Source organism: Calidris pugnax, unplaced genomic scaffold, assembly GCF_001431845.1.
Source record: "Calidris pugnax isolate Ruff unplaced genomic scaffold, ASM143184v1 scaffold20, whole genome shotgun sequence".
Taxonomy (NCBI): domain Eukaryota; kingdom Metazoa; phylum Chordata; class Aves; order Charadriiformes; family Scolopacidae; genus Calidris; species Calidris pugnax.
The window spans coordinates 26,190,983-26,212,556 of NW_015094510.1; the positions used below are offsets into that span (position 1 = coordinate 26,190,983).

The 21,574-nt window shown below is 41.5% G+C and overlaps 1 protein-coding gene across 1 annotated transcript in view; it reads right to left on the reverse strand.

Annotated features, from left to right (window-relative positions):
- Positions 1–14,782: 14,782 nt before the first annotated feature.
- The window catches only part of FGF9 (fibroblast growth factor 9), a 28,131-nt gene continuing 21,339 nt past the window's right edge, over positions 14,783–21,574 (reverse strand). Inside the window, exon 4 of the mRNA XM_014965697.1 lies at positions 14,783–15,882. Coding sequence (XP_014821183.1) covers positions 15,637–15,882 — 246 coding nt within the window. The 3' untranslated portion in view covers positions 14,783–15,636. The remainder of the gene's footprint in view (positions 15,883–21,574) is intronic.

The following is a 21,574-nucleotide window of genomic DNA, read 5'->3' on the forward strand; positions in this document are numbered from 1 at the left end:
AGTCTCTCCATCACCTTCCCAGGGACAGAGGTGAGACTAACTGGTCTGTAGTTCCCAGGGTCCTCCTTCTTGCCCTTTTTGAAGACTGGAGTGATGTTGGCCTTCCTCCAGTCCTCAGGCACCTCTCCTGTTCTCCACGACTTCTCAAAGATGATCGAGAGTGGTCCAGCGATAACGTCTGCCAGCTCCCTCAGCACTCGTGGGTGCAACCCATCAGGCCCCATGGACTTATGAATGTCCAGTTTGGCCAAGTGGTCCCGAACCTGGCCCTCCTCTACTAGAGGAAAAATTTCCTCTCTCCATACCATCCCCCTTGCCTCTAAGGCCACAGATTCATGAGGGGTAGTCCTAACAGTGAAGACTGAAGAAAAGAAGGCATTCAGCAACTCTGCTTTCTCCGTGTCTTCCACTACTAGGGTGCCCACCTCATCCATCAGTGGGCCCACATTATCCCTCACCTTTCTCTTGCTGTTAACATACTGAAAAAACCCCTTTTTGTTATTGTTAATATTGGTGGCCAAGCTGAGCTCCACTTGAGCCTTGGCCCTTCTAATTTTCCCCCTGCATATCCTCACCGCTTCATGGTATTTCTCCTTATCTGCCAGGCCCTTTTTCCAAAGATTATAAGCCTTATTTTGATTAATTAGATATCTCCTGCATTTTGGGGCTTACCATTGCATAACCTGTCTGGGCAAGAAATATTTTTGTACATCGGGACAGATAACTTTGATGATCACTTTTGACAGAGCAGAAATGAAAAATCTGCAGCACTGACTTTCTGGAACTTTTTCTAGTGAACAAATCTGAAAAAAACTAGTTTGGTTTCACAGGTCCTTTCAGCAGCTGGATCCCCAGCCAGTGTGAGTGCTTTGTACTAATTTCAAACGCCTGCATCATGATTTGAACATGTTCCTATGCCAAGTGGTTTCCACTAAGTTAATAAACAGAAGTATTCAGCCCTGTGCTGGAAATCTATTCACATTCCAGAGGACTTGAGTAGATGGGCATCGGGTTGTCATTCACATACTCTGTCTAGCAAAACAACGTTCCCAGCTTACTTACACAGAGCAAAAGTGTTCTAGGAATTTGCAAGTGTGGTGTTCTTAGAAACAGCGACCGGCGGCCACTTCTCCTGAAAGCGTAAGTGTTACTGGTGGTTTGGGGACAGACACTCTATAGGAGGAACATTTGCATCGGAAAGGTCAAATAAGTAAAGGATGAATAGCTTCAGGCAAGTCATAGTGCTACACTCCCCCTGGGGAAAATATCACAGTGCTGTAAGCACTGGATGCAGGAAAGCTTTCTTGATTCATACCAGGATGAGGCAAGGGAAACCCTCACCCCAGATGTTTGTCTTTCTGTCTGTCTATCTGGAGGTTGTAATTGAACAGAGGTAAAACTTGATGATCCCGTATAGGATATACTATACCTATGCTAACAATAATCTAAAGGCAGAAAGATACTGTCAAATGGAAAAATGCAAGAAAACAAATCAAACTCAGTAGAGAGCTCGAAGGAATTAACTGTCTGTAGCACTGAACTCCCTGTGTAACTCAGACTCCAGACAGGCAGGTATGAGCTCTCCACATTTCATTTTTTGCTACTGAAATGGCATCAAAGTAGGACACATCAGATGCACTGCTGCCATGCTCAGATGGTTCCCATCTTAATGTAACTCTTCAGTCTGTGAGGGGGAAATGCCACCTCCTGTTTCCTCCAGTTTTAAAATAACATCACTCAGCAGCAACAAGACTTATCAGACTCACAGATTTGCACAGTAACTCACTCTGGTCTGCCATAATAAGAATGACAAAACAATTCAACATTTTGTGACTCAGTCCCTTAGACCCCCTGAGGGCTGCAGAAGCTCTCCAAACCACCCTTTGAATTTCTCCATCGTGTTTTGTCCCCTGTGGAAGAAAAAGGCATGTAAAATTAAACTAGTGTGCGTGGCCTTCCATGAGCTCAGACTCCAGTCTTACTGAAAATATCTAATTTAAATATTGTCCAAATGTTACATATCCAAAATATATTTTCCACATAAGACTCTCCTCTTGAACTGTCTAGCTCTGCTGAAGCTTCCTAAAGAAGATTTTGGTTATGGTTGTTCTTCCACACATTGCAAATGAGGACTCCATTGCCACTGAGACAGAGATTTTTCATTTTAGAGGATTTAAAATGAAAAAAAAATCCGGTAAGAAATAATCCTAGTTGTTGCACAATGTCCCAAGAAGTTTTTTCACATCTGTGGTACATGTTTTCAGATATAGTGTGTCAAGTTCAAAAAAAATTATGCACCAGTTTGAAATAACAGGCTGACCTTTGTGTGTATTTATAATGAAAGTATTTAGTAGAGCAACTTGTACAGCTTCCCTCTTTTTAGATACAAAAAGGGAAACTCAGACCCTGCTGAAGCCAACAGCAAAATGCTGATTGGCATCAACAGCAACAGGCAATTACCCGTAATCTGTATCATAAAACCATAATTGGCCGTCTCCATTAGGACTAAAGTAAGAGGAATGTTGTAGGTCAGGACGAAGGTGTATTTGCAGCCTGCATAGTTTCTGCACACATTAATAGTCCTTCATGAGTATTATGTTCACATTTTTCAGAATGTATTTGTGGTATTTTATTTGCTAAAGCCTGGTCGGGTGGTCACTGCTGTCTGAGACATAAAGTTATGACAGTCTCTGGCCTAATCAACAAAACTAAACAGTGGCTGAGCTCTCCCAGGTTGCCTGATAAGCTGTACCCAGTCAGGAGCAGTGCTGCCCGTTGAGTATGTTCCTCTATCCGTCTTGGTTAGGACACCAGGAATTAGAAAGGAGGAAAACCTCTTTCAGAAGGATAAGAAATGCTGAAAACACACAGTATCTACAGCAGTAGAACTGTACAGTTTGTTTAATTTGCCTCTTTTTCTGTCCCAGCAGGAGAGGAAGCTGAGTTTACAGAACGACGACTACCTAACAGCAGGGAACTTGCTTGGTTGAATCCTGACTCACGCTGCTGGTCTTTCTTGGGTCAGGAGCTCTGCTTTTGCTTACTCACTGCAACAGCAGTCAAAGAAAATCAAACCCGGCGCATCAGACCAGACCCAGTGTTACTGCCCAGCCCGGCAGCTGTCATAATGTTTGATTTTCAGGGCCGAATCATCAGCCTTGGTAGGTATCTTTTCGCAGCAAAAAGAAAGGCAAGCAAAGGGTGCCCTGAACAGGAGCTGAGGTGAAGCCCATCTCCACGCCTGCTGGACCCTTCCCAGTGCCCCCAAGATGTCCCAGCTGCATCCCCACTGCAGGAGCTGCTGGCTCTGCGTCTGTGCTCCCCCAGCACTGCTGGTGGAGGGGGGCTGGATGTTGGGGACCCCGTTGTGTGCTGGCTTCAGGCTTCCCCAGATACCAATGAGCCTGTCTCACACTGGCAGGCTCTGAGAGCAGCAGCATTGCCCACTTCGATGGGCTGCAGCGTTGCTCACCTTGGTGCCACGCATCCAAACTCGCAGCTACTGCCTCCCCACCAGCTGCAACGTGGAGCGAGGGGGTTTCAGTAGCATTAAAGCACATGAAGGGAAATCATATTTTGATTGATCTGTTTCTCTGTACTTTGCTTTTCAGCTATCTTTTCACACAATTCAGACAGGTCAGTCCAAAAAGTAGCAGTTCAAAAACTTCGGTAAAAGCAAGGCATGTGAAACAAAATGGGAGAAATCCCCCTAAAATTCCCCTGGTTGAGTTTCCACTGTAAGTACGGACCCTTTTTAAACTGCTTCTCCTCAAATATGTGTTGTCATGATCACAAATTAAAGCCAAGCCTGCTAGCTGCAGATTAATTAATATTCAAAATGAATGTTTTTTGTTTGCAGAGAAAGGATTTTGCCACTGAAGGTCACTTGCTCTGAAGGAGCTGGGAAGAACACACTCTGCTGCACCACATTCTGCAGCAAATGCAGAGATTTAGTCCTGTCAACCAAGCACTTCTAGCAGGTCTCCACCTTTTGATATGCTTAAATAACTGGGCATGATGCTCTAATCTAATACTTTAAAGCAGGGACAAGGAAGAGGATGAGGGTTCAATAACAGCATCTCGTGGTATGAAAGGGACTTGGCTCATTGGAGCTCTTTTATTTTTCATAAAGGAGACAAGGCATGTCTGCAGTGCATAAAAAATGAGAAATGTTGTGCCCGGTTTTGCACCACACACATCCAGTTCCAGGGGGATAGCAAGAAACCAGAGAAGGACTAACTGGAGAGTTACCAAAATAGTTACAACAAATGACCTGCAACAGCAGATCAGCATCCTACAGTGACCTGAAGGACAGGGACAACAAGACCTGAGCCAAGAAGGGTGCAGAAAATAAATCAAGGAGAAGCCAAGGGGCTTCCAAGACTGTGTAAATAAATTAGCTAATTAGTGAGCTGAAGTGCAAGGGTCCAAATGGCAGAGTCACTGCTGTTCAGACCCTTCTGCTTCAGCTCACTAATTAGCTATTCATTTTATTGGTTGCTGTTTAAGTCAATTTTCCAATGACTTAGAGACTTCAGGAGCAAACAAGCTGGTTTTTATGGATCTTAGGAGAGTTCTAGTGTGGAATGCTCAGCCCCAAAAAGATTAGGAAAAACTTTAAAACCAAAATTTTGAAAGGGCAGTAACTCTTTCCAGTGCTTCTTTATTCTAATATTGCGGTTTGGGGTGAGGTTCTTTTTATTTCTTTTGTTTAGCTTCAGAAATTGAATATTCTGCTATGTTTCCATTAAGCATATAATGTTTTTTCATGTTTTCATTAAGCATATTGTCAAATACAAGCTGTGTGGTTGCAATTTTAAACAGCTCCCTCCAAAATTACAATGTGCATTCAGATACTGGCTCATCAACTACTGTCTCAGATCCCTTGCAATTGATTCACTTTGTTTCCAAAACTCCTGTGTAACTCATTAGTCACAAAGTGGGAGCTACCTGTGTGTTTTCACACTTTTTGGAGGTGCCCCCATCCATGTCTTTCCAGAACCAATGACTAGTGGAATCCTTCCTCCTCAAAGTAAAATGGACCAGACAGTTGTATGCGGTACCCCGTGATTTTCAGAGCAATTCAGGGGCAAGTTCTGCTCAGAATCTCACAGTCTGATATATTTAAGTTTGCTATAAAAACAAATGTTTCCTATTAGAGATCAGGGGCCCTTCATCGCTGTTCTATACAAAGAGCTATAGCCTATTTAGGCAGGGTGGCAATCAGCTGTTTTCAAGTGTATTCACGTGGGGCAGTTTGGTGGCAACGCTGTGACTTTGCTTCCCAAGAACGGCTGCAGGTGAGCTGCTAAAATGCTGCCAGTTCAGCCAAGCTGTGTAGAAGACACTGAGCCAATCTCAGTCTCTGAGTTTGATTTATCCTGCTGTTACCTCAGCGGAGTGAGTTTGTATTTCCACCCGTTTAAATGTCAGACTCTTGGCCCAGGCTTTCTTTGGATATTGGGGAAAGGGAAGAAGAAGGTTCTTGTGCATCTCAACAGGAGCAGTTCTGTTTGGATGAGCAACGTCTTTGCCTGCGTCACAGAGAACACACACCCTTTAGCCAGGGCAGGAAGAGCAGCATGAAGCTTCATGGTCAGAGCATGAACAGCAACATAAGGTCCAATAGATGAAGAATTACCTACTCTTACAGGAGGTGAACACAGGGGTAGCAAGTACTGCAAGGCCAATTTAAGCTGTAGCTCCTGATGAGGAAACAATACCAGAAGATGCAGGTTTTCAGCTGATATCTAATGGTAGTTCATTTGTTTGCTTTGGGCAGGAGAGTTGCTTTCAGAAAGGTGAATTCACTGTCTGAATATTCTATAAAACATAACGAGTGGCAAGCTCTGTGCTTCTGATATTTTGCAGCATCATAACAAACACCACTGAGAAAGAACAGGTGAAAGCAGAAGCATTTTGCTTCCAGCTCAATAGCTGGTAACCTCTGCAAGTGATAAGACACTGGTATACCTGATGGTCAGTGTTTGGAGAGATTATAAAGAGACTATTTCTGCCCTTTTGGGAGGCAGAAGCAAGTCAAAGTACCAGCTTTTTTTCCTTAGCCTCACACCTCCTGCCTTGTTCCTAGAAGAACCACACTGCAATGGATTTCTGTTACTTTTTACAGGCCCTAACTTAGGCATTAGCCTTATGGACGTGACTAAAGCCCTGTCCACCCTAATTACCTGTAGACACAGATTCTTAGTTTGAGACTAGGAAGGAGAAGAGACAGAGACAGTTCATGCAAAGGTGCTGTTTGGCTGTTTTTTACCAGGAAGGGTAAAAAGGAAAAGAGGAAAAAACTCCTTGATTCAGAGACATGCCCAATAGCTTGAAAAATTAACACTGTGACATAAATTTTCCCATTTTTCTTAATCAAATCTTAACTGTAAGAGAAACACCCATTTTTAAACTGGATGTTAATTCTAAAATCTAGGGAACTTTTGCTCAGGGTTTGATGCCAGCACTGAAATGGCCTTGGTCCTGCCCACCAGTGCCACTGCTTGAGTGCATGGAGGCTGGGAGACCTGGTTCTTGGTTCCTCTGAAGCAGAAGGCCACCACATCCCTCTTGTACCAGCCTTTACTCCCAGCACACCAGGAGGGGTGAGTCAAGGGCAGGGACGGTGCCCCATGAGGCACTATGCACCCTGTCTGCTGCCACACACAGAGACAAGCAGCAAGTCCCGGGGACAGCAATGGTGGAAGAAGCTTGAGGTTACCAAGGTGTCCTACTTCAGACATTTGATTCTTGATTCAGGCCAATCTAGAACTAACCATATCTTATTTTCATGTTATTTTCGCCCTATGTGGTGTTCACAATGTTTTTTTCATCACTATGTATTTCTGAATGAACAACTACCAAAAAAGGAACAGAGTGAAAATAATAGGTTTAGAATGGGAAACAAGGAAAGGCCTCACATTTCAACTGTTAACAGCAAAAGATGCTTAACAATAGAAAGCCCACCACATGCCTCAGCAGACCAGACTCTGCAGCACCCGCTCATGTCAACTGCGAGGCTGCTACAGACCCCAGTATATGGAGGAAGACCCTTTTAACTCCCTAACCTCTAATCCCAGCAAGGCAGGTCTCCTTGCAAGCCAAACCCTCTTCTATGGTCTGAATTGTTTGAGTGCCACTTGAATTATAGAACTAACCCTTAAGATGGATCACTCATTAAAGGTGTGAAACCTAAAGTTGCTATGAAGCACCAGACTTCAACTATAACTCATGGTAGCTGGAGAGTGAAGAAGAGAAGGTATGCTTGGGGGAAAAGGGGCAATGCACAGTCAAAGTGGGGAGAAGAATCAGAAAAATTTGTATTTCTGTGTTACGTATGTCTCTGTCCCTGCCTCCAGCCCATGCTAATTTTCCCCTGGCACACCCAGGACCTTCCTTTTACCCCTTCCTAGATGAACCCTGTTTTCTCCACTTCTCCATTTGCTCCCTCTCTCTCTTCTCCAGAGGGACATGGCCTCCCCTGCTTCAGAGAGACTTTCCCTGTGTCACAGACAAGTGCCTCAGCCTGTCTGAATAAGCACTTTGCCCCGGTGGAAGTTCAACCTTCTAGCTGGATGACAGGCAGCTGAGGGGAGGGTTTAATGGGCATCTGTAGCAGGTGGGCAGTAAGCACTTTTACTGTGCATTACAGGCTCCACATACCCATGTAACAGCTGAATATGGTCTCCAAGACTACATTTCTGCGAACAAATCACATTTTCCATCAAGAAAGAAATGGATGTTCAGCTGCACATTGCTTCATAAGCTGTGGAGCAGTTACCTGACTATTATCACAACTGAAACTACAACTACAAGTAACACGGCTTTGAATCCAAACTTTCAGCTCTAGAGTATCTCAGCTAATTTTTAATTGTTTATTTAAGTAATGCAAAAGAGGAACTGGAAATAAACTAATGTGCATGTACTCTCAAGCCTGTTGTTTATCTAGTTTTATTTTTTTTAACATGTCAAAGCCACCAAGTTAATATAGTGAAGAGAGTTACTGACAACTGAGACAAGAACTCTGCCTGTTTCCCATGACACTGCTGCAGAAGACTGAGGATACTCCTGATATGGAATATTCTACCTTAATCTAACCAAACAGACCTGTTTGCCATAGAGAAGGAAGGCTACGAGATGCTTCTAGCATGTGTATGTACCAATACAAAGACAGTCCAGGGGGAAAAGACCAGTCTGCTCAGAACAGCCTTTTGGCATACACCAGCAGTGCAGTTTTCAGATAGATAATAAGGCCATAAAAACAGAAACATTAATTAAGTGCGTGGAATATGGGCCAAGGTGGGAAAGATAAGAGGTGCAAATTCTACTGAAGCCAAGTATGAATTCCTTCGTCTAGTCCTGGTACAAGGAACATGGTCTCTTCCTGAAGAAACTCTTTGTGCAGAAAAATAAACCAAGAGACAGGATCTTCCTCTCTATACCAAGCAGCAGCCTAGCTAGCACACTGTTACGGAGGCTGAAACAAGCAGGAGATATTTGACTTGGAAAAGAGCAGGCTGATATCAAGAAACAGAAGTTGTTGGTGGCCATGGCAGTGTGTAAGAACATGAACTTGTACATGAACTTCACAGACATTGAAAAAAGCTTTTGCTAGGATGGCACATAATATCACTTTGAAAATAATGGGACATTACAGAACCCCAGAAAGACAGTTAAGAGTATGGATATCTCGTAAGAGGGATCTTAGCATGAGCAGGTTAGGTTCACATTATCTCTCCCTCAAACCCACTTGAGATAAGGGATAACAACAATGTCGTTTTCTTTTCCTTCACAGTTTCTTCCATTTTTATTTTTTTTTAAACTGGATAAAGACTGGCTTGATTAGTAATGAGAGTACATTTGACCTAACCACAACAATTACAAAATAGAGGTTTAATTGACAGTATCTGCCTCAACACCCAAATACCACAAAATGGTATTAGGGAGATTAAGATGATAGGAAGAACCGTCTTAAAAAAAATAGTTGGAAGAGGGCTTTTTAATTAAAAGGAAAAGAGCTAATACAGGAGAGCAGGTGATACAGCAGGCCATTTGGGAGCAATTTCCATGCATAGTGAGGAGGCCAAAAGAATTGCTTTCCTCTGAAGGAAGCAAGGTGGGCTGGAGCCAGTGAGGAAAATATCCTTACGTGTATGTGACTTTCATTCTTCAGAGAACAGTTCAGGTCTTAAAACAAAAGTGACTGATAACCAGACTTTGCATCTTTAACACACATGTCAAATCATTATGATTGTGAGTTGTAAACATGAAGTAATACAAAGCAGCTGACGAAGAGAATTCAAGCTAATAAGGTGTGACGTCTATGATGGGCTTTAGATATCAACTGATCTTAACAGATAATAAGAACACTCCGTGAAAGGAGAAGTGGAAATTGATTTGCCACATCTGAATAAGCTGACATCGTAAATGGAACACCTTCTAATCGTCCTATTGGGAAAATGGGGGAGATAAAGACCCAAACCATCCTGGAGAGGAAGATACGAGCACTGGTTCCATCTGGAGCCAAACAAAATATTGTCTCAAGGACAAAAATGCACAGAGGATCATTACCAGCAAGTCTTATGCTTCTCTGGAATGAAGATAAGATGGGACACACATTCTTACCATACAGGTACTTTCTTTGTGAAAGTTTGTGAAGATAACTGCAGTCCATGAATAAAAAGACTGATTGTGGCATGAAGAAGAGAAAAGAAAAAAATAAGGCTCCTAGCTGAGAATTTACCGCCTTGCCTGCCCAAACATAAGAGGTCCAGAAAGAGAAAATCAGCTTAACCAAAGAAGACAGAGGTGCATAATTTGGCTGTAACTAAACGAATGTGTAAATCATGAATAACAAGCATAAAGGTTTCTAAAAAGCAATTACATAAGAAATATAAAAGAAAGAAGTATGCATTCAAGAGCACAGCTGTGAGGGAATATTTGAAGACACTGTTTCAATGTTTACATCTACACTCTCAACAAGGGTAGAAATGATAATAATTTTAACTAAAATTACACTTTGCAGGGGGACGGGAGAGGCTGTCAATAAAATGAATGAGTTACAATATTACAGAAACGTTCTTTTCACCTAGACTTACTGCCTCCAACAGTAAGATATACCTAAATCCAGGCCCTCTGGACATGGAAAAAAAAAATCTACAGGGCATTTTTTGCATATCACCATAATTTGATGGTCTGTGATTTCTCAAGAAAACAGAAATGTGAGAAACATGTTGACAGTACAGTCTAATTGCAGAATTCTTTTGACTATGGTGTAGTTGCTACTTGTGAGTACTGAATATAACTTCCCTCAACCTAAAGGAAAAGAAAATATTTTTGATGATGATGATGATGATGATTATTATTATTATTGTTATTATTGCTATAAAGTGAAACCCCTTTGCATCACTAAGCAATATGGAGTTAAAATTTGCATTATACACAGCTCTCCATGGCAGAATATTTGTGAACGTGTGTTCAAGAGGCAGATGCAGGTTTAATAAAGCCAGCATGACTTGAGAATAATTTGAAAAGATCTCTTCTATGATAACAACAATGTACAATGTATTCAGGCACAAATCATGTTGTAGCCCTCCGTGTGATAGCTACAATAAGACAAGGTCATCCTATGGACCATACCAGCTACTCTGAGCACAGCAGCAGCATCAGTGTAACATGTGTGATCCTCTGTCCTAACCCAGGATCACATGGCAACTTCCCCGCCTCAGGCTTCAGACCAGAATAACTCTGAAAAATTATACAAAGACAGCTGGACTTCAGAAATAATGAATGAAAAATAAAAGAGTCTTTTCCAATATCATCAGGTAGAAGAAAAAGCAAGCAAGCCATTAAAGATATATAACTATTGGGGGGAAAAGGCCACAAGACTGGGTTTTATAAACTCCTTTGTGGGTGGAACTTGATTGTTATTCTCATTTTAAATTTCCTGAACATCGAGAAGCATCTTCTGCTTTCAAACTTCATGCAATTGTGCTGACAAGACACCTTGAACAACAGGTACGTTGTTTATAATCACTGTCTTTCTTATCCTTGATGGAAGAATTTTACAAATCCTGAATTTCAGATGCTAATTAGCCATGCCCTGCTCACTTCACAATGTCAAACTGTTCCGCAACAAACTCTAGGACAGGCTGTTCCAGCTTCCTGACAAAAGGAGATGAGGTTATGCTGCTGGTGCTTGTTTAGAGGCCAGATGGCAAAACCATCTTGTAGTGTTATGGTAAGGTGAAAGATAACAGTAAGGCAGGACAGAACTGACCTGTGAGCAACCCATGGAGAGCTCTAACCATTTAAGAACAGAGATAAAAGTCTGGAAAACAGAAGTTTTCTGGTTTCTATTCTCAGATAAGTAAATGATATGCCATCTGGAAAAAAAATATTTAGGACAACGTTGTTGGTTACTTCTTCCCCCAGATTCCCTACCTACAAATACAGCTGCCTACACACACACAGCTACAGGAGCAAGGACTGAGTCTCAAAGATTTCATCAACATTTCAATGAATCTGAAACCCTTATTTCTGCAAAACAAACTGCAGTTGTAAGGAGCCTGGCCATATCCCTGTCACCATGTTTGCTCACAGGGGCCTCATGAGAATTCACTAGCTGGGACAGGAGTTCACACAAAAAGGTATTCAGCATGGCTCACAGCCCATCTATTTCTACTCCTATAATCATGAGGAACAAAGCTGGACCCTACATTTGCTTTTTTGCTTGATACAAGCATATGCAGAGCAGAGCATAAGCTAAGAAGATGATGCAAGGGACTCAGAAAGACATGCTGCAGATGCATCTTCTCTTACCTCCTGCCATACTCTGTCTCCAAAGAAACTTAGCCACTGCCTTGGAAGCAGTCTCTTCAACTTCCTTCTATTTGTATGCTTACTAAACACACATTTCTCTTTTTCCAGGGGGATAATAGCAGTGCTTGGCTTTTATCACACAGAGTCCCATCTTCAGCCTCCACTTTATACCCAGTCATTTCTGAAATGTGTCTTTTTTTCCTTCCAGCTGGCAGGCAATTTAAGTTCTGCACTGATTGGTGTCCATTTAAGACAATTTTCCTCTGATTTTTCTCTTTCCGCTCTCTGCACTGCCCAGATCTGCCAGGTTTCATCCACCTCACCTAAGTTCGGGAGCATTGCCTGATGTGTTACCAGATGCAGCTCAAAACCAGCCCATAGAGTAACATTGCTCTGGATCTCCACCACCTTTTTGCCCATGCTGCTTGCCCAGACAGATCTGCTTCAGATGAAATGCTAATGCAATTCTTGCCAAAAAGATATTCCCCTGTTTTTTTTCCAATTTAGCAAAAAGACATAGAAAATATTGATGGTTTTAGTCTTCCTGGAATTTTCTCACACCCTTTCTAGGAATAAGAAAGGATATCTTTTTGCAATCCCATTATTACACATGTGCATGTTTATAAGAAAATGCTCTAAAGGGACATCAAGCAAATAATACCAATTTTCAAAATTCTATAGCAATGTATTTATACAAATTACAGAATTCTGTATGTATTTACACACCATTACAGAATATCAAGTAAATAACACCAATTGTTCTTCTGTTTTTCCCTCAGATTTCTCTTCAAGTGAATTTTGGTGCTTGAGAAAGGTGCCAGATGGACAGCACTAGCAAATGAAGACTCCTGTTTGTCCAGGGCACAGGAGGAGCAGCACTGCAAGCCTCCCTGCTCTGCCATGTCAGCTCTCTCCAGCCCTGTTTTAGCAGGATCACGTAAGGAGCGGGAGGGCATCCGTACCCCTCCACGCCTTGGCGAAGGAGCTAAGCAGCACCCCGGTGACGATGGCTTTGCCCATCCCCCGCCAGAAAACAAACAGAAATAACCCATTTTACACAAGTGACTGAACAGAATCTGTTGTTCGCTACCCAAAACAGGCTGAATTTGACCCAGTGAACCTGCAGGGAGTGGCAAACTGCCAGCTCCTGGACCATCCAGTCTCGCAATAATGCCTATGTTAAATTACAGGTTTCTATATTTACATAAAGTCAGTATTTACACACCATTATGGGTTATTTGAGTAAATCGGTTACAGTTTATTTATATGGACTGCCATAAACTCATAACATTTTTCTTGGGTTTAATCCTTTCTTTAGAAAAATACAAAAAAAATAAATTAAATAAAACATGTTAACTAGTAGTAATGATTTGCCTATGACTAAAAATCCAAGTTGATTTAACATTAAGACTCAAACCATGGCCTAGTATCGCGGCCTCAACTCATAGCACTTTTAACCTTTGCAGTTATTTTCCCGATGTATGTCAGATTCACTGGAAAAGCAGAGTTGTAACCTCCCTTCCTGGTGGTCGGATTGATCTGTTTAACACTGAGCAATGAACCCTAGTCCTCCCCAGAAGCTTGCTTTCTTCTCCTACGGTCCAGCACGGCTCTGCGCCACCCAGACAAATGGTTCAGCAAAGTCCCTAGACAAGTGTCCCTTAGACAAGTGTGGCTAACTGTATCCTAGAAATCAACTAACGTAATTTACGTATCTTTATCATTCATAAACAATTATAATAAAATGCCACATTTTCTTTAAGATTACTGATATCGTCAGTTGAAATGTGGCCCCTCCTACCTGCTCGAGTACAGAAAAGTCACGTTTGCTCAGGACAGCAAGCCAGAGGTTATTCCAGAACAGAATTACGTTTCAAATTATATATACCACATGGACAAGAGTGCCTCAGAGCAAAAAATCACTTAATTACAAAAGGGCTACAAACTTATGCATAGCTCCTCCAAAGCCTGTCTGCGCTCAGCCTCCCTGCCTCTGGGACAGCCGGGGGAGTCAGGACCAGCCACTCTCCCAACAGATCCAACGGCAAAGGCTACGCTCAACGGCACCGAATTCAAATCCTAAGGGATAAAACAACTACAAAATGTATTTGTCGTATGGACCTTACATGATTTTTCTTTTTTTTTTTCCCTTTAGGGTCCTGGGGAAAAAAATGCCTCTTTCTAAGGGTTAATTCCCAAATGGTAACTTCCAATCAACACGTTTGTGTGCTTAACATAAAATGCTATAATTCCTTAAATATTACATACTGTCATCTCATGAATATTTGAATGTATTTTAGGAAAAAAAAAAAAAAACAAATCTAATACTGTCCCCCTCATTGTTATTATTGATAGAGATTTATTAGTTTCATTTTGCAAGTTTTACTTTAGGAAGGGTGCTAATATCATGTATTATGACAGTTCACACTGAAAGCAATTTTCCATAAAAGATGTTACAATGACCCCTATGGAACTCGTATATTTTCATAGTAGATAGTCAAGTGCACAAATAAACATGTTTACAAGAGTGATCCTGTTAACCTGGTTCTTGCCCTCTGAAACCATCATGTGCTATTTGTGGAATTGTAAAATTAGTACAATTGTTGATATTACTTATGTTGTTTCTGGCATTCTGCTTTAGGAAAAAAAAAAAAAAAAAGAAAAGCATATTTATCATTTAGCTTTGGTATAATCTGCAATAGGTTTTAACAAGTAGAATATATTCCAACCCCTATATTTTCCACAGCTGTGAAGTTTACAATGATGTAAGAAGTCACTTTATCAGAGAGGAAATATTACAGACACAGGAAAAATAGTTGAAGACCCAGTTTTTCTCTTTAATCCTCTGGGGGTAAGCTATGAAACAAGCAGTCAGAAGAGTGAGGACTCAGTGTCATGAGTGGTGTGCATACTTGTACAATAAAACGGGCACAAAAGAGATTGTCGCCTTTAGTACATGAGGGTCACTAGAATTTATTGTTATTATTATTACCTTTTTATTGGTTGTTTGTTTTTTTTTTTTTTATCCATGCACCTTTATATTTACTTGCATGAATTTACCACAGGTTCATAGTGGCCTTTGCCATTTTAATGCTTACAGAGCCTAAAGCTTCCAAAATGCCTATCTGGCCTGTACATATTTCATTAAAAATAAACTCTATATAATAAATAAATATATAAAATAAATAAAATGTTGCCTTTGGAATTTCTATAAATAAATTTAACTTTTTATTTTTATTTTTTTACTAAGAGGTCTTTGCTTTAAACTCAGTGGGGTGAGACCCAGAGAGCGATTAACTGAAAAGTCTCTTGTTTAAGTAAGACTGCACCCTCCATGCCTTTGTAAATGCAGCGTACACTTGAGCAGGCCACCAGCCAAAAATCCTGATGAATCAAAGTATGGCAGCTATGCTGATATATGACGAAGTACAACTGATCAAAAATTTAAAAGCGTGTCTATTCCCCAGCATGCATCAGGCCTTCCTCCTCCTCCTCCTCCCCTTGGCTTCTCTCTCTCGCGCTCTCACTCCCATTCATCCTCTCCCTTTCTCTCTCTCTCTCGCACTCATTCTCTCGCGCTCCCTCTCGTACTAAATCAAGCGAGTGGGCATAGGCTCTCCTCCAGGAGGACAAACCTTTAAGTGCAGAACAAAATCAGCATGTTCCATCCAAGCCTCCATCATACATTATGCATGCGACAAAGTTTGGCAACAGTGGAGCTGATGTGATGACACAGCTAATCAATAAGAACCCACCGCATGAAACCTTTATAGTGGTTACTTTTTAAGGGCTCAAGTGAAGGAATTGTCTTTGTCAACTTTGGCTTAAAATATCCTTATATAGTTCCGGTACTTTCTCAGGGTCCACTGGTCTAGGTAAAAAATGTGTAAATTTTTGATGCCGTTTAGTCCTAGTCCCTTCTCTTGGAGTCCCATCTTTATTTAACGCAACGTAGTATCGTCTTCCAGTGTCCACGTGTTTATATAGATTTGATGAATATGTGTTATACCAGTTTTCTTCAAACTGCTCTCTGAATACACACTCCTGGGTTAATTTTTCCTATGGAAAGAAAAGAAAAGAAAAAGCTGTAAGAAGGTAGATAGACACAAAAATTATTTTTAAAATATTTTATAGTTTCTATTATATTGTATACAATAAATAATTGTAAACATTTTTAAAAATAATTACTATTTTCAGGGCTTGAAATCAGTATCTCCCTTCTCAATTTGCAAAATGAACCAATTCAATACTCCCAGTTTCAGCTAAGTAAATGTATTGCTGGGTATTTCATGAAGCAGCCACATGGGCGGATAACTCTACGTGAAGCCAAAATGATTCTCCAAAAGCCTTGTTGCCCAAATCAAAACAGCAATGGGGCTTTGAGCAACCTGGACACAGAAGGTGTCCCTGCCCTTGGTAGAGGGCTTGGAACTAGATGATCTTTGAGGTCCCTTCCAACCCAAACCATTCTAGGATTCTAAAACTAAAACCAGGTATTTTAATTTCTGATCATTCTCAAGCAGCTCACAAGATACTACTGGACTTATATAACTAATTCAAACCAAAAGACATAAATAAAGAAAACTAGAACTGGTTTGCAGGGCTGAAATACAATTTAGGGCCTTAAAATCTCTATGTCTTTTCATTGCATAGAGAACTCAATGTATTTCACTAATTAAAAAATTGGTTGATATGTGTGCTATTCAAATGAGAATTCTTGTTATGAAAAAATGTATTAAAATACCATTTTTTTGGTGCCAGCTGCAAAGACTTATTTTTCCCAGTTTTCCATCAAATGGACATTTACTGCCCTTCATTTGGTTCATTATTTGTGTCACAGAACCACAACCCAAGACAGCTTCAACCAGCAGCGTTAACCCCACATGCTGAGATGAAGTTCGGCAAGGAAACTTCTCCAGGCTTGCTTTACTAGGGTTGTCCTTGTGTCTTGTCCTACTGACAGGACCCACTGAAGAATCATAGAATGTGTTGGGTTGGAAGGGACCTTTAAAGGTCATTTAGTCCAACCCCTCTGCAATGAGCAGGGACATCTTCAACTAGATCAGATTGCTGAGAGCCCCATCCAACCTGACTTGAATGCTTCCAGGGATAGGGCATCTACCACCTCTCTGAGCAGCCTGTGCCAGTGTTTCACCACCCTCACTGTAAAAAATTTCTTCCTTGCATCTAGCCTAAATCTTCCCTTTTTTAGTTTAAAGACATTAAAGACATCAACCCTTCATCAGATTCCCCTGCCACAGACTCCTACTCCTTCCAGTACACCCACTTATTCAGTCTGTGTGTACTCTTCTACATCATTTTGGTCTAAATAGATGTGGTTTGTTTAAAAAGCAGCCACCTGGTAATCGGATTCATTTTAGGAAGGACTCACACAAGTGACGGAGCAAGAAGGCTGGAAAAAAGGTGGTGAGCTCTAGCATGGGAGAACTGACGGAAAGCTGGGAAAAAAATGACTTTGCAGCTGACACCAAAAAAAATTATAATGATAATTTAATACATTTTTTCATAACAAGAGTTCTCACTTGAATAGCACTCACATCAATGAAACTCAGCTTCTAGGTGAGAATAATTTTCTAATTATTACAAAGCTCCACACAACACAGACTTCTCTGCATGTGTTCTATAGACATTAAATCTTAAAACAGTCCTTTTAGATAGATACACAGAAAAGGGAAAACAGAAACCAAGGCCCAAATGCAGCAAAGCATTTACAGCACCTAAGCTATAAATGTGTGCCTGAACAGAACTAGGGAGCCACATCTCAAGCTCCAGGGCCTCCAAGAAGCCACCATCCATGGCTTAACCCAGGAGACTCCCAAAACCAGCCACCACCACCAGAGCTTGCACCTTGCCCTGGGGCCACCTCTGCTGCTCAGGACTCACCTCACAGCCCTTTCCCAAAACAACATGCTTCAACCTACATGTTGTGCAGCTACTTTGCGTGGCTGCTCAAGGGGTAGAGCTCTGCAGCCCTCGGGTGGCTGGGGACCAGCCAGGTCCAAGGAACCCTACACACCTTACAGGAGTCACCCAAGAACCATCCCACATGGGTAAAGCAACCCCTGCAGCAAGTGGGGAGGACAAGCCAGCCACCCTCTGCACCCCTTGCAACCCCTGGCTGCAAAACCAGGGTGCTCCTCAGCGACTAAAGGTTTGGGATTTGGAAGTTTCTTCTAAATGCAACCTCTGGCAACTCCAGTAGGAAAGAAAGGCAGCAAGTAAGCAGCTCCTGACTTCGCCTTTGAAAGGCATTGGGAACCTCATCACCCCTCAGGAAGCAGAAATCCCCAACAGGACCAGCTTCAGATGTTAAACACTTGAGTATTCACTACGCCAGCAGCCACGTCCCTGCGTGGACCTGGGTGGTTGTGGCTTGCACAGTGGCAGGAGGAGCCTGTGGCAGAGAAGTGAGCAGTCCCATCTCTGGCACCCTCTTCTGCAGTTCGACCAGGAGACTTCCCTCCCTGTGGCTCCAGCAGAGCTGTGCCTGTAGAATCACGAGCACGTGCACAGGCCGGCTGTTTATAACAATTTATTTTAGAGGCGTTTCTGACATTTTTAATGTGCAAGGCAGCTCAAACACAGCAACACTGCACACTGGTTACGGGGAAAAGAAGCACAAATCTGTTTACAGTAAATCCTTACCTATGGGCCGGACCCTGCAACCTCCTATAGATAATTGCCTGTATGTCCTTTCACAGCTAGAAACTGCAGCAAACATTACAAACATTACAGCAGAATACTTCAGCAGCAGCTGAAAGTTACACACCTTGCAGTAGCCCCCTTGTACAGTGTACAAACTATTATAAAAACTATTCAGCTGCTATAAAGATTGTCTTTACTCACAGCTTTCATTAGTGTTTTATTTTGCATGTGGCTTAAAATCACTTTGTTTGCTTTAAGGCAGAAGCAGATGCTAAGAGGTATTATACGCTGGGCCTATAGGTCCACCGGGAAAGAGAAACTAATTCAAATTGTTTTCCTGCTCTCAGAAGGCAATAGGATCACATGACAAGCACTGCAGAAGCACTCCCTGCTAAAAATAGCAACATTTTAGGAAGATATTTCAGTCCTGTCTTGAATTCATTAATTATTCACTCCATCTGCATTTTTTTTAGCATCATCATAAATTTCTATCTTTACAAGAACAGTACTTCCCCATGCCCTGAAGGAGAAATTTTAAAATAGTCTCTCTTTATCTGGCAGGTTTGATGGATCATGACAGTGCTGTGGTACACTTAACCAGCAGACCCTGAATGAGGGCGTTTGCAATGCACCGCGCTCTGGGGTAGTTCAATGCATTTCAAGCTTACAAATTCAATCTTTATTTTACAAGCTTATCCTGTTTTTAGTTTTCATCCTCTTACAACACAGCTACATCTTGTTTGTCCTTCAGCAAAATTCTCAGAAATTCACGTGTAGACAGTAGGCAAATACTTCAATATGAACTTGACAGAACAATCGGGACACAGGTTCAGATATGTAAGGGGCACCAACAATCACACTTTCCAACAAGTGAAATAATTTCTTTATAAATTCACCAAACCATTTCCTTCTAGGACACCTAGAAATTCCAGTTATAGTCAGAGACCCCTGGAGTAAACTGGTGTCTGTGATTTTGGATAAGGCCTTTTAAATAATGTGGGTACCAAAATCCCAGCATATCCTTCTGCCCATGCCCGGGAGATCCTTGCAATTGCGGCTAATATAGTACAACAACAGACAGAAAACAATATCCTCTAGGATAGTCATCTATGTAGAACTATAGAATCACAGAATAATTTAGATTCGAAAAGACCTTTAAGATCACTGAGCCCAACCATTAACCTAACACTGCCAAGTCCACCACTAACCACACTACTTAACGCTAGCTGACACTCATGTTTTGAGTGCACATGCCATTATTCAAGCCAGAAATGAGCATAATACAGGGGTGAGGCTGGTCCATTCTGCCAACAAGCACCTTCTTGCCTCACCAGCTCAGGATGGGAAAGTCTTGCTGAAAGCCAACTCTCCCAGTGTGGGAATGAGATGGTGTTTTGTGATCACAAGTGGCTTACGTTTCCCCTTCTGGCTATGACTTCTAGAAAGTCCCTGTATGCACAATTGAAAAGCAAGATACAGCCCTAGAATACAGCATTTTTTGCATACTTTTATTCTAGCAACTGACTTCACTATCGTTTTTCCAGTGCCAATATTTCCTTGCACCATACTTAATGTCACTAGACATCTCTGTCGACGGCTGACACAAATACCAAACATACCCAACTGGAACAGCTATGGAAAGTAACCTGCATTCCTGTGAAAGGGGAGGCTGCCTGCCTTAATCAAATCATTAAATTCAGGGGCCAAATAAGGAGGTGACCTGAAAATTATATAAATTAGATGTTGCACCACACACCACATGTTTTCTGTGAGGACTGTTTGTGGAGTATTCCACTAGAAAGTGATTGATTCTTATTTTACCACATTTCCACACATTACCGGCAGGGTTTTTTAACCTGTTATTTAACTTGGAACATACAAATAATTGAACTGTGCAAAGATGCACATATCACAAGGGTGGAAACCCAAGGCAGATTTAATTCAGATCTCTGCTAATGCTGGTTACTGTTAGCAAGCCCAGAATCCCTTTCCTTTTCTACATTCTCCACCATCTAACCAGGGAGAAAAATAATTATGTTATCCTATTCCAGGTAGATTGATTAAAAGTGAGATTGTAAATTAATAAAGTAGATAGTTACAGCCATCACAATGAAGGATTTTCCCAACTTGTTTAAAAAAAGATATCCCTGTTAAGCAGCTAATTGGAAATAAGTGGAAATAAGCAAAATAGATGTACGCTGCCCAGAGAATGGTTTCATGACTGTAAAGAAGGGTGAGACATTTGTGCTGCCTAGTAGTCGAAAGCACAATATAGGTGCTGTATAAAGCATATCAATATTCTTTTTTTCTTTTAAACAACCATACAGAGCTAAAAGTCCAATTTATTTCGTAACCTGACCATCATTCCTAACATCACAAGAAATACACTTCATGTCTAGCAAACTCTTCTGTTCTATGCCACGTAGTTTTCCCTTTTGCAAACTGCTACACTGATTCAGTAGAGATGCTTCACAAGAAAAAATCTAATCCAGTAGTTCAAACAACTATTAACAAGAAGTATATCTGATGTATTCAGCATTTCCTACCTACCTACTGCACATTATCACTGTGTTAATCCACCCTGTCTTAATAAAATCATGTTTAAATACATAGTCTTCTAAATAAGTTCATGCAAATCGCTCATTTTGGCTACATGACGTTAATAAAAACTGCATATGTAGTGAAGAGAAAAAACAAAAAAAACCCCACTATTCTCTTCCGAAGTGGTTTTCTTTGCTGTCCTGCCTACAAACGTGCACATTTTACATGCAGTTGGCCCTTCCCATGCTGTAATGCCAACAGCCTCTAGAACATACTACGTTCAGCTAATAATTAACAGTCATCCAGAGTTGTCATAAATAAAGGTGTAGTTTAGCATTCACTTTGGTGCTGTCTGATCTCCCGTACTAAGCCTGTTTGTCTGTGGCTGAGCGGACAACCTCCAGCCACAACGAGAAGCTGAACACCGGTGTTGGTGTCCCAGCAATGCCATTTTCCTCTCCAAGTTAGACGGCAACGCGAGGCAAGTCCTGCACATCAAGTATCTGACTTGGTGAATGTCACAGAGTTTTCTTTGAAGAGTTTC